Source organism: Calypte anna, chromosome 2 (assembly GCF_003957555.1).
Source record: "Calypte anna isolate BGI_N300 chromosome 2, bCalAnn1_v1.p, whole genome shotgun sequence".
NCBI classification, from domain to species: domain Eukaryota; kingdom Metazoa; phylum Chordata; class Aves; order Apodiformes; family Trochilidae; genus Calypte; species Calypte anna.
Genome location: NC_044245.1, coordinates 109,062,656 through 109,076,428, shown reverse-complemented (window position 1 = coordinate 109,076,428; position 13,773 = coordinate 109,062,656). Strand labels below are relative to the sequence as shown.

The 13,773-nt window shown below is 37.9% G+C and overlaps 1 protein-coding gene across 1 annotated transcript in view; it reads left to right on the top strand.

Moving 5' to 3' along the window:
- The first annotated feature begins 6,600 nt into the window (after window positions 1-6,600).
- LOC103531876 (ethanolaminephosphotransferase 1) overlaps window positions 6,601-13,773 on the top strand; it is a 38,212-nt gene continuing 31,039 nt past the window's right edge. The window contains exons 1-2 of the mRNA XM_008497568.2: window positions 6,601-6,663; window positions 13,655-13,763. Of these exons, the coding sequence (XP_008495790.1) occupies window positions 6,634-6,663; window positions 13,655-13,763 (139 nt within the window). The 5' untranslated portion in view covers window positions 6,601-6,633. The remainder of the gene's footprint in view (window positions 6,664-13,654; window positions 13,764-13,773) is intronic.

Here is a 13,773-nt window from a genome sequence, read left to right as displayed (position 1 = left end):
AAGCTGCCCGGGGAGTTTGTGCAGTCACCATCCTTGGAGCTTTTCAAGACCCAGCTGGATAAACCACTGCTTGATCTCATGGCTCAGACTGCTTTGAGAAAGCAGTAGAACTGGACACCTGCTGAGCTCCCTTCTGTCCTGAATTATCTTGTGATGTGAACCCCATGATTCTGTGATCTTGAGGCAGTGATATCTCTTTGCAGGCAAGGGGATGTTCCACAAGCAGGCATGATTCCTTAAGAGCAGCTTGTCCCAACCCACAACTCCTCATGCCATCTCATGGACATGGGTTCATACATACCTGGATTAAGTGGCAGGATGTGACACATGGCCCAATACATGTATCAGGATTCCTGAAAATAAGGATGTCTGAATGGTGAGTTATGTCTACAAAGAAGCACCACCAGGACAGCAATTTTCATAATAACCACTTCCAGCAACTTAGTAATACCAGCCAGAATCCCTTCTGTCTCCTTTCCTGTCAGTTACAAGTCACAGATATCGTGGAATTGCATAATATGAGAGGAAATGTGATAAAAGAAGTGATAGGAAGGTGTTGGTATGGGTGCCCACCCAAGGAAGGGGTTGCCCACTGCCACAGGCCTGGGAGGGATATCTTCTTCATATCTGGTGGACAGCAAAATACATATTTTACATATTTTTTATTTTATATATGCTGTGGAACATTAGTTTTTCAAAGCTTTTTCATCAGCAGATCCCTCAGAATTTTCCATCCGAGACACCTGCATTTGAGTCTAGGCCAAATGACAACCAGCTCACATTTATATGTGCTGGAGAAGTGATCAGTCCACATCCAGGTGACATTGTGGAAATATGCCACCACGCAAGTATTGTGGAAAACCACTCTGTGGAATTACTATTTTCAATAGATCACTCGTTTAAAAAACATAATTTCGCAGATTTTTAATTTGATGGATTGACCCTCATCTGTTTTAGGCTATTTTCTATTATTTTAATGAAAGTCAATTTTCCCCATCATTGGACACATTTAAGCTTCAGCTGGACAGGGTGCTGGGCCATCTTGTCTAGACCATGCTTTTGCCAAGAAAAAGGTTGGACCAGATGATCCTTGAGGTTCCTTCCACCCTGGTATTCTATGATTACAGTTAATTTAGGAGGAAGAGAAATTATTTCTTCCCCCCTCCTCTTTTCAATAATTTTGAGGAGATTTAAATGAATACAGTTCCAAGCTCATTTAACACTTGATAACACTTTAATATTTTGGTAGCACTTTGAACCAGTTTCAAACTGAAGGAACAAGATAATATATGTGGAATTAGGTGTGTAGGAGGCTTATTGCATTTCACTTTGGTGCTTCCCCCACAGTAAATCCTTTTACATTGAGGCAGAAGTTGAGTGAATATTCATCACTTCACCTGTGAAGTACATGCACAGGTAAAACTGCTTGGCTGCCTTGTAACTTTTTTATGTGTTCTCACCTTTTTCCATAACTTGTTCTTTCACTAGGTATTGCTAGGTATTTTTTTTTCTCCCCATGGGTAACACAAACACAGTGAATGCTTGACTTTAAAGGAGGTTCCACAACCACTGAAATTGTTAGAACTTCAGCACAAATGTACAGCTGTGCCTCTGCCATACCTGTGCCTGACCTGGCTGAGTTTACTTACAGGAAAAGGCAGGTATCACCATATTTATGTTCTTCGTCTGAGTCCTTTGGTCATCATTAGGTACTTCTCATCCTTTCCATGTGGGAACAGCTGGTGTATTCTTCCATAACAGGAACCTAGCTGAACATGGAATATTAGAGGAAACACAGAACCATATATTCAATATACTACAACTTAAACAATGATTACTGTCTGATATATAGATGCTTTAACCATAACTTTGGAGAAGAAACCTTCCAGCCTTTACATTCTTAGTAAACTTCTTTTTCTCCTGTTGTAGAAGAGAACGTCAATTTAGAGTTGAGCTAACATGGGTAGACTCTATTTGAATAAGCCTGGTATTGCTTACACTTAAATTATGCATGTAAGTATGACATTTCTGGCAACCCCGTGGCTGTATCCTTTGCTAGATACTCTTAGGGTGAGTCACAGCCCATCTGTGCCTCAGTCTTCCCAAGTATACAATGGAGCTAATAAATCCTGCCTGATTCATGAAGTTCAGGCAAATTTTAATGAATATGTGAAGTAGCTGAGTTCTGGAATGTGAAACATTGCAAATTTGATGCTATTAATATGAATCGAAAACCCACGGTATAATCTTCATGCCAACAATTCAAATGTAAACAAACCACAACAGTTTTACTCTATCCCTCTGAATTTATATGACTTTGTGGCACTGTATGGTGCTAACTGGAACAATTTAAATACAGGAAAGGAATAGTGTCTTATCATGAGGACCAACTTGAGTTAAAATAGCTATCTCCCATCAGTCAATTCAACCACATTTCTTGCAACTTGCTTCCCCTCCTGACTCTGGAGTTTGTGTGGACATGCTTTATATTCTTCTTTATATTCTTCTCTTCATTCCAAAATTTGGATCTTTGAGCATGTGTTGAGACACAACTCCCACTTCTGTGGTTTGAAAATGTGGTATTGCTGGGTTACAATGTAGTCTCCAAAATCTTAGGTGTACAGGGCCAGATAATGAGGCCTCAAACAAGGCAGATGCTGTGAGGTGTGGATGTGGTTAGTTTGCAATAAGGAGAGGTATTCTAAGCTCTGTGGGTATGAGCCAGAAGGTACCATTCATCTTGTGGTTCACAGTAGGGCAGATCTTGGTTACTGCTCACCCAGCCACAGGTGGGTTGGCTCTGCTCTGCCACTCCAGAATGGTTGTCTGTCTTCTGTGTAGGCAAGCACTCACTTTGGCTTATTTTTCTAACTTTTTTTTTCTTTCCTCAGTTATGTTTCTTTCCTTACTCTTACTTTTGTTACTGTATATACCTTTCCTTCCCACCCCCCCCACTTTCACCTTAATTTTCTCATCTTTCCTTTTCCTTTGAGCACAGCTGGCCACTGTGCTGGATCCCCTGGATGAAGATTATGATGCACATAGAGTAATAGCACAAAGTAAAAGCACAGATCTACATCTGCCTCCTAAGTCAACATGTTTGTGTGCATGTGTCTGTTGTCCATGTTCTCATTTCTAGCTCTACCAGAAGTCGTTGTTAACTCAGACAGTGTAAGTAGATGGCTTTCAAGGAGATGTCAGATATTTAGATAAACAGCAGGAGCATTTTTGAACGTGGGAGTCAGATGGAGTTGATTAATGCCATTTTGCCTATTTCCTTACTACTGCCATTCCCTCCCAACTATTCCAGTTTCTTTAAAAAATAATTAACAGAAGCTTTCTGCTTAATCCAAGCCCTTCTTATTTGTATAGGGGTAATCAAGATCCCTTTCATAGTGCAGAAAATGTTTGCTAGGGAGTGCTTAGCTCATGTATCATCCTTGCACTTAAAAACCTCCGACAGGCTTATTCTTCACGTTTGTCTTTTAACGTAAATACACAGAAAAAGACAGAATTATGCAATAGCAAATGACAGTAGTTATTTACATCAGGTTCCATGTGCTCTCACATTCATGTTCATAGGTTGTAATGTGAGCATCTTGCTCCATAATTTGCTTTTTTTAGCAGCCATGAACATTAAACTCCTGTGGATTTCATGGTCTTGAGGTTAGTAGGTTCTTGGAAGCAGAGCACAGCTCTGCTTTAAAGAGTGTTCAACTCTGTAGCAGATTTTATTTGTGAAGTTTCATTTTTGCCATGACAGAAATCTAGAAGAATGCTTTTTGTATGGGTGTTTCCTTTGGCCTGACTAAAACAGATTGCTGACAAGGGAAGAACAAATTTCCATTCTTCTGCACATCTGCTGAGTGTTCCTTCCCTGCCCAAAGGTCCACACTTCAACCACAGACATAAGAATTAACAGAATGAAGTGTGACAGGTCCTGAAGTGTCTTTAGGAGACAGAAGTTGGTAATAATTCTACTTTTGTTTGTTTGTTTGGTTTGGTTTGGTTTTTTACTGTTTTAGTGTTGAAAAAAGACATTATCTCATACATTTCTATTCAAGAAAATACAGAAATTGTATAATTCATATAAAATAAAAAATAATTTAAGGAAATGAGATTGCTTTTCCTTTTTCTTTCTCCTGGGAGCAAGTAATTGTTCTGGACAGCCAGTGAGTACTTTGGGTAGAAAGCTTCATTTTACTCTTGTTATTTAACTGGCATTTTTTTATTTTATTCATAACTTTGAAGACTTGGGGTGAATTGGAGATGAAGAGGTCCAAAGCAAGAGTGAAGGTCACATATTCTACCCTTTTGTGCATTCCTATCCAGATATGATTGAATTAATTGAATTTGCTGGACAGCAAATTTTCATGTGACTTCGCAGTAGTCTTTGAGGTTACGTGTTGAGGTTAAGGAAATGGGCAATAACTACAGAGAAACTTTGGACTGATTACTGATTACCTGTAACCTCAATAGTGTTAATGGATTCTTCATTTTCAGAGGATTTGCATAGTTCTCAAGTGAATTAAGTACTAGTTGAATGTTCTTTTGGCAGAGTTATTGTGTGGCTTGGTATATTTTATTTTTGTCATAATTATAAGCAGCTCTCTTAGACAGTTTAGACTGGGTTAATTTGGATGCAAGATGAACCATCAAAAGATTAACCCAGTTGTAGTAGTCATTTTTTGAAAGATACACTATAAAATACAGCACCTGGAGCTGAAAATACATGCAGGATAACAAAAACTTTAGTTTTACCTGCAAATTTATTTTTCTGAGCTGATGTGTTTAAGAATTCTAATATATATTTGGGTAGATATGTTGGTGATGAAAGATTTGTCTCATGTTTTCAATCCTATGGGTGGCAGAATCAGAGAAAAATGATACATTTAAGTAACACTTCCGATATTTTTAGAAACAAAATCAGTAATGTCTGCTTCACTAAACTGTACATCATGTGAAAAGTTAATCTGCCTGACCAGAAGCTGACTGTTGTTTACTTGGATATTCATAACATGTATCTGTGTTATAACAGTTTTTCAAGTATATAGATTTATTATCTTTGAAGTTTTATCCACAAATTACAAAATAACAAAATAATAAAATAAATTGTCCAGAAAACAATTAAAACATGTCCTTTGTATGCAGATAGCAAGAGGAATTATGTGGAAGAACTCGTTAGGCCACTGTAGCCATATATCCTTAGAGATATTAAATGAAAAGTCATAGACTTGTGCATTCTGCATTTATCTTTTGTTCTGCTTGCACTTGTCCATGGGAAGCTCTTAGCTAAGGTTCAGTGTGTGTAAAAGCTTGTTGAACAGGGATACTGAAACAGAGATTAATCTTGTCAGACTTCAGTCTCCTAAAAAAGTGCCTATGTTTAAGACAAGTGTCTAGGCTCCTTTGGTAATTGAAATGGGTACATCCAGAGTTCAGTCTCATCCAAAGGGTAGCTGGCTAAGACTGGTCAATAAATTAAGTGTAGACAGAACAATTCCCTGTTAGCTGAAGTCAGGTGGAATGAGAGCTGCTGACATCAGCTCTTCTGCATCTGAACTGCTTCAACAAATTGTGACCTGGCATATCCTTATCTTCCTCCCGTTGTCTGCACATGGGGTTTGGACAATATACAGATATATCTGAATCTTTATGTGAGTGATGTAACGCATCATGCAAACAGCATAAGCCTTATAGGTACTTGGGAAGTCCAAAAATTTCTGAAAGAATTACGTGTACCACCCCGATGGTGACCTATTTCTTCCACTGTGGACCCACTGGGGCTTGGGAACATGGTTGTGAGAGGTGTTATCAGTTAAGATCATTCCTCTGCAGGTTGTTCTGAGTCTGTTCAGCAATCTCAAGGCACGATAAAGCTTGATACTGTTCTCTGGGAAGAAAGTAGACAACAGAAATTTGGAGTGGGCTCAGCTTTCTGAAATATTTTGTTTGCAAAATAAGATATGTTCTTATTTAAGTTAATAACACCGTGTTTTTACTGTGTCCAGGTGGGAAGTTTCATTGTGGTTACGAACTGTGCTGTGTTAGAGCTTATTTTTAAAATAACATCACCTTTCATAAATTAACATAATGCAAGTGCACCTGTTTTAGTATGTCAAAAGCTGTGTATCTCTGTGAGATAATGTTGCACTTATGATTGTATTCCATATGGACTATCATTACATTACATTACTTTACATTACACTACATTACATTTTACCAATGTACTACTGGCCAGAGTCTGTATTACTGTAAATGCAAATAAAGGTATTACATCCAAAATATGGTAGAAATGCAGAGGTTTATAGGATAACTTCTAGAATGAATAAGAATTTAACAGTAAAATATGACTATTGAACTGTTTGCCATTTCACCAGCCTTAATTTTTGGGATGTAACATATAGTTCCTAACAAGGTAATTGTAAACCAGGCCAGTGCTTTTAAATTATATTAAGACTGTCTTCAGAATAAAATAAATTCACACCAGTCACACTCAAGAGTGATTGTTCTTAGATGCTGAAGGATATATGGGGAAGGAAAAATATGCATAGTTCAGTGTTTTCTTTAACATGTTTGCTTTTTTCCTCACAGTACAGTGCTGTGGATACGAATCCTTTATCTGTGTATATTATGCAGCCTATCTGGAATAAAATTATTGAGGTAAGAATTTTATTTAATAGAAATATCACACAATAATTTAAGAATTGATTTTAAATATAGCATGTATTTTAATTAAAAATATATATTGGTTAATAAAACTGAAATTAAGACATCTGTTTAGAAGAAAACAAATGTTACAGAATATGTAGTTATTTTTAAGATGCTTGTTTGAATTTTGCAGTTTGTTTTTTTCTTTGGAAAAGCAAGGTTGCTTTATTTTTTTCTCAAATCTATTCAAAATACATCCATCTCTTTCCTCCATCTTTCATTAAAAAGCTTTGCAGACACTGAAGGGTTTACTTAGCACAAATTATTTTTGTGCAGCATATGCCACCTAACAACAGCATGGCTCTATCTCTGTGCTGTGCACATGATTTTATGCAAGTGCTGTCTCATTTTCTCCCAAGGGTACTTGCTGGAGGAAGCTAGGCATTTCTCTAAGAAAAGAAAAAGAGCTGTTACCATGATCACCATAACGATTGGAAGATGGCATCTCTTAAATGAATTATGATCTGCAGTTTTTAAAAATAATACCACTCACAATTAGTTAGCTGTTTTTGGAAAAAAAAAGAAGTTGTATCTCAAATAAAGATGAACTTTATTGATCCCAAAGGAAGCAATGACTTCTGCCTCTGCCTCTTAGAGGAAATCTTTAGGTTGGAGCAGACTTGAAAGCAAACCTTTAAGCATACAAAGAAAAGGATGTATGTGGTCAGAGTGCTGTTGGATCCACCATTTTGGGGTTCTAAAATCCAGATATTGCTTATGCTTGTTATAGCAGGAAAATCTTGTCTTGTTTGTAACCTTAATATAATTTCATGAAAGTGTTAATATGGCCTCACTTAAGAATCAAAAACCAACCAGAACATGATATGAGAGAAAAGCAGTTCAGAGATGTGAAACTGAATTATTTAATTCAGTTCAGAGACTCTATTATAATTTTCATCGTAATATTGAGGAAAACAATGAAGCAGAAAAACCATCCCAGCACTCTGGAGTCTGTCATGGATGAGCAGAGGCTTTACTGTGCACTTGCACTTTGGTGCAGGAGATTCATGGCTGTTCATCTGCTATCAAATTGAAGGAACAGTGTTACCAGCACAAAAGTTCCTTTGGAGATAAGTTCTTCTAATGGTTTCAGGGTTTGCCCAGAAGAAAAGCAACATTCTTGACTGTCCCCATGTAGCACAGGATGACAGATCCTATAAAAAATGTAGGTGCTGTCTGTACTCCAGCATTTGATTTGGTTTGAACCCTGAAGATACAGCAGTGAATGTTCTGCTTTGCCCTCTGTTTCACAGGTGTTACAGTATGATTCTCAGATGCATCACAAGTATTGAAAGAGAAGTCCTATTGCTCTCAGCTTTTGTAGCAGCAGTCATTCTAACTTTAAAAGACACTGCAAGGCCAAATCAAAGTCCTGAAGAGAAGCTGGGAATGCACAGCTCTGTGGGGTAAAGCTGTGTGTAATGGAGATTGCAGGAGAGTCATCTTGCTTGGGCTCTTAGAGATAAAATGAGAATGGGTGAGCACCAATGTGTTGGCCAAAATTTAACTTTTTGTTTAATATGAATATGGATTGAAGTTGCTTAGAATGGTTTTGTTCCTGCTAGATCCTGAAACCAGGAATGGCAGTAACTTTTGTTCCAAAATGAGTTCAAGAAAATTCTGCTCATCTGTTCACCAAAAAAATTACTTTTTTCCTATTTGATTTATAAGTATCATAATATCCTGTCATCTAGAATATAATATTGAATTTATATTTTACAATATAGAATGTAGAATAGTTTGGCTTGGAAAGGACCTTAAGATCATTAGTTCCAACCTCCTGCTATGGGCAGGGAAATCTCCCACTTAGACCACGTGCTCAAAGTACCCTCCAGTCTGGCTTTGAACATTTCCAGGAAGGGGCCTCCACAGCTTCCCTGGGCAACCCCATCCTGTCTCACCACCCTCAAAGTGAAGAATTTTTTCCTAATGTCTAATCTAAATCTACCCTCTTCTAGTTAAAAGCTGTTACCCCTTTTCCTCCAACTACACACCCTTGTAAAAAGTCCCTCCCTAAACTTTCCTTCAGCTCCCTTCAGGTACTGGAAGGCCACTCTAGATGTTTCTGGAGCCTTCTCTCCTCCAGGCTAAACAACCCAAACTCTCTCAGCCTGTCTTCATAGGAGAGGTGCTCTCCAGCAAATAAGGTCTTACAAGACCTCACTTGATCTGCTGGCCATACTTCTTTGGGTGCAGCCCAGGATATGGTTGGCTTTTTGGGCTACAGTCACACATTGCCATGCCTGCTCATGTTGAGAAGCTCACCAACCAACACACCCAAGTCCTTCTCCTCAGTGTTTTTTTCAATCCAGTCTTCACTCAACCTGTATTTGTGTTTGGGATTGCCCCAAGCCAGCTGCATAACCTTGCACTTGGCCCTGTTGAGCTTCATTAGTTTGCACAAGACAACCTCTCAGGCCTGTCAAAGTCCCTCTGGATGACCTCCTTCCTTCCAGCATGTTGACCACACGACAGAGCTTGGTGTCATGGACCAACTTGCTGACAGTGCAAACAATTCCAATGGCCCATGTCAAAAATGTACAACAGCACCAGCCACAGTGCCCAACCCCTGAGAACCCCTACTCATCACTGCTCTCCTTTTTGACATTGAGATGTTGACCACAACTCTTATGAGTGCAACCATCCAGGCAGATCCCTTATCCACCGAGTGGTTCTTCTGTCAGCTCTATTATCTTTCCAGTTTAGATAACAGAATGTCATGCAGGACACTGTTGAATGCTTTGCACAAGTCCAGGTAGATGACATCAATCGCTCTCCCTTTGTCCACTGATGCTGTGACCCTGTCATAAAGGCCACCAAATTTGTCAGGCGGGGATTTGCCCTTGCTGAAGCCATACTGGCTTCACAAATCACCTCTTTATTTTCCACATGTCTTAGCAGGGTCGTTAGGACAATCTGCTCCGTGGTCTTGCAGGATAATAGTCAATGGGCTGTTCAACTTCAGGCAATCTTTCAGTGATGTCCTTAATTCTAGCCCCCAGTAAGCTGCAGAGCTCTTCAGTGAGTGGGTCAGGTCTGCACATGGGTCTCTCTGTACCTCTGAGAAGGAGTCTCTGACTACTATTACCCATCCCCATTTTTCTGAGCAGATGTTACTACCTGATGAGCCAAACAAGCTGCCATGCTTGGCTCTGGCAACTTGTCTGGTATAAGTTGTTTTTCCCCTTCAGTTTGCTGAACTGGAGCCACACAAGTTTCTCTGTTTTCCATAAAATAAAATGTGTTTGGAAGACATATTTCCTATGTTCTGAGAAATGAAGAACCTGACATAAGAGAATGTGTGTGAATTTATAAGCTGGGATGTTGATATATGTAAGGACTGAAAGCATTATGTCATAACCCAGCTCATTTACCTGTGATAGGGGTGCCAGGAAAGAAGAGAATTTGTGTATTTAAGTTAGAAATTCACCTGGAAATCCTGAGCATTACCTTCTTCCCTTCCCTCTTTCAAGTCCATCTCTCTGTGGCTGTGTCAGTTTGAGTTTGGATGTATGTGTTTATAATCCAGAAAGCAGAATGGGGGGTAACCTTTTGTGTCTATTTCTGTAGATTTCTATAACAGGTTTGAAATACTCTGAGATACTCCTGTCCATGACAGCTTTTCCACCTTGTATGAAACTATACCAACACCTATATGAAACTACAGAGTAACAACTAACTTTTCCTACATGTTATTTAAAACTATTCTGATTATGCAATTTTGTCTTTAAATAAGTCAGTCCTCTGCCCTATTGCCTTTAATAGGCAATTTGTATTTTATAATAACACACAATAAAGCACTCTCTGACAGATAGTGTTACTTTGCTACTGCAATAACTAAGTATTCCTCCTCTGTTTGTATTCATGAGAAATCACATTTGTGCAGGACAATGAGAGTAGAAGGAGGAAGTCCCTCTGGGATATATAGGTGCATGCCAGCTTCACTGAAGTAAATTACAAACCACCACCACCCCCATTTCCTTCATAAACTTTGATTTTATAGCTAGAATTGGGCATGAATAGATTTCCAGTGGTCTCAAGTGACTAAGGAACAAGAGGAAAAATTTTCACTGTAGGGCAGTCAGACATTGGAATGGTCTCCCAGGGGAAGTGGTGGATTCCCCCACTTTGGAAAGTTTTAAGTCTCAGCTTGACAGGGTGCAGAGACATATCATATAAACAATAATATCAGAAGGGTTGAACCAGGTGATCCTTGAGTCTCTTCACAACCTGACATTCTGTGAACATTTTAAGTTTGAATAGAGTTTTATATAAATATGTGTGCTTTACCACTTATTATCCAAATAGACAGTTAATAAATTACAAGATTTGCTGTTTGTATTCAGGCTTTTAGCAGGACTGGTTAATAGACCCATTAAAACAGAAACCAGTCAGTATTTTGTGGAACCTAAGTTTTTTTTAAAAGGTTCAATCATACAAAGGTTTTGCCAGAGAGCAGATGTGATTGTCCCCAGTGGGCACCCCCAGTTGTATCAGTCATGTAGCTCACTGATGTATTGAACTTCTACTGTCTGTTACTTAGATAATAAAGATTGCAATGTATCTTTCTATTGGATACAAGTAAACCCAGGGTGTTATTTTTCCAACAGATGTATTATAGTAATCTTTAATACCCTGTAATTTTTGGATTGTGAAATAAGGTGATGGTAGAGCAGTGCTAACCAAAAGAATAAGGGACATTACATATAGCAAAAGAGACTTTGCAATTGGAGGTCTTTCCAAATACCCAGTCAAATCAGGTTTGGTAAGGATCAAAAGAGTATGCTTAGGAGTTTAACTGTAGGAGAGGCTGTTTTCCTGAAGATAGATCTCCTGTGACTGTGTTTCATGGTGTCTTTACTAGCCAAAGGGACTGCAAGTATAGCAACACACTTTGATGGTTTTCTCCTTAAAATACATGAAGTTACTAAATAAGTGGGGTTAAAACAGTTTTTTCAATTTTTGCACTGTCTGAGCATGAATAATTTCCTGTGATAACTGCATAATGACATTGTGACCAGTTAAAGTGATGAGCCTAACTAGAAGGCAGACATTTATGGCATCCCACTTTATTTAATAATCAACAATTATTGTGGATCATGGAGGAGAAATCCATCATTTTAAAACAATACATTGGATGGCATCTGTATATCCATGTAAACTGTACATCCGTAGGTTGTCCTAAGGTGCTATTTTGATCTTCAGCATCTGTCCTTCTTACTTCATGTGAGGTCACAGAGATCAGATAAATCCCACTGCATGGAATCCATATCAAACCTCCAACCTACAAGGTTTCTGCATCCCCAAGGAGCAAAATGAGGAGCTGTGCTGCAGTCACTGCATGCTGGGTGTGCAGTCACTGTAAGAAGAGGAGGTTATGTGGTGAAGGGTTCCTCCACGGGGCTTCTCCTAAACCAGCTTTAGGGAACCCCTGCTCATCTGCTTTTTCTTAGGGACTGAGAATTGGGGTTTTGAAGTCTCAGAATGATTGATGTGTTAGGTTTTTTTCTCTAGTTATATGCATTCCATGATGAATTTTAAATACTGGAGGAGCTGACATGCAGTATGTTAAAACTAGTGATAAAATCCTGGTCATAAGGAAAGCAACAAAGAGGTTTAATATTTTCCCCAGTATTACTAAAGAAAACATCTAAAACATATAACTGGAAAATATTCAGGAATTTTCATGTGATTTTTGAAAGTTTACACTGTACATTATCATTTTTTGTCCTGAATATTATTAACTGTTCTGTAGTAGTAAAAGAGGATTAAGTCAGGGTAAGTAATCAGCCCAACTATTCGAATTTTATATACAATTTTTTCATGTAGTCATAGGAGAGAGGAAACATAAAAGGAAATTAATAAAATAAATTAATAATAATAAATAAATAACCAAATATTTATTATTCTGCCCATCCAGTTAGTCCAGAGGAATTAAATAATTCAATTTCAAGACTATTATTATCATTATTATTATTATTATTATCCTAATTATTATTATCTACAGTTATTTAATTTATTTTTCTTTAATATTGTTTTGTAATATTTTCTAATATTGAAGTACTTTACTTACATTTTCAGTCCTTAGATGCTCCAGAGAATTTTATTATAAGCCTCCAATATCTTTTTTTATTTTCATTGTGTTTGGGTGATGGTCGTGGTTGCTATTTGGTATTTCTGAAAATATATTTTGTATAAAAATTCCGTAGAAAGCTGTGAACTGCTATTGCAGGAAACGTTTTGGAGAAACTTGGGAAGAGTGTTACCTGAAAGGATACTTGTTGAAGCCTAAGGAATACCTTAAAGCCACTGGGGATAAATGGTAGAGAATGATTAACACAAAGTTAAAGATTTTGTGACTTAGATGAAGAGGGAGAGTCCTTTCCAGTGCTCCACAAAGTCAAATGAATTAATGGAGTGATTATAATTTCGGGCTAAAGAGGGAGACATGCAGAAATTTTACGATCCAGAGAAGAAGAGAGCTGGTCCTATCAGGGAGATCTTCTGAATCTGTCCGATTTTGTTGATGTTTTGAGTTGGAAATTGTTGACATATGTTAGAAATTTCCTTGTTCTAGTGTGGGAACAGAATGCTTAAAGAATCTGCCACGTGGATGCTGAGTTGCCACACTGGGGTGCTGCAGTCTTCTTTCAGATGTGATACAGAAAATTGCAAGAAGCTTTCCTTGCTGACAGGGGAAATAAGGACAGTGTATAACATATGAAACATGGCATTTAAAAATTACACTTTACTGCAGTCATGAAGATCAAGCAAAAGGATTAAATTTGAAAATAGATTGCAGAAAATGTATTTCGGTTTGAAAATATGGAATATATGCACAATTGACATTACTGATGTAATATACAGACTTCTCTGCAATTAAACATTCAATTAAAACAGGACTTATAATTTGAAATATCATGTTTTCTTTCTTTTTTAACAGATAGTGCCTTTGTGGATTGCTCCCAACCTGTTAACCTTCTCTGGATTTGTCATTATTTTAATTAATTACTTTCTAATAGCTTTTTATGACTGGGATTACACTGCCTCAGGTAAATATCC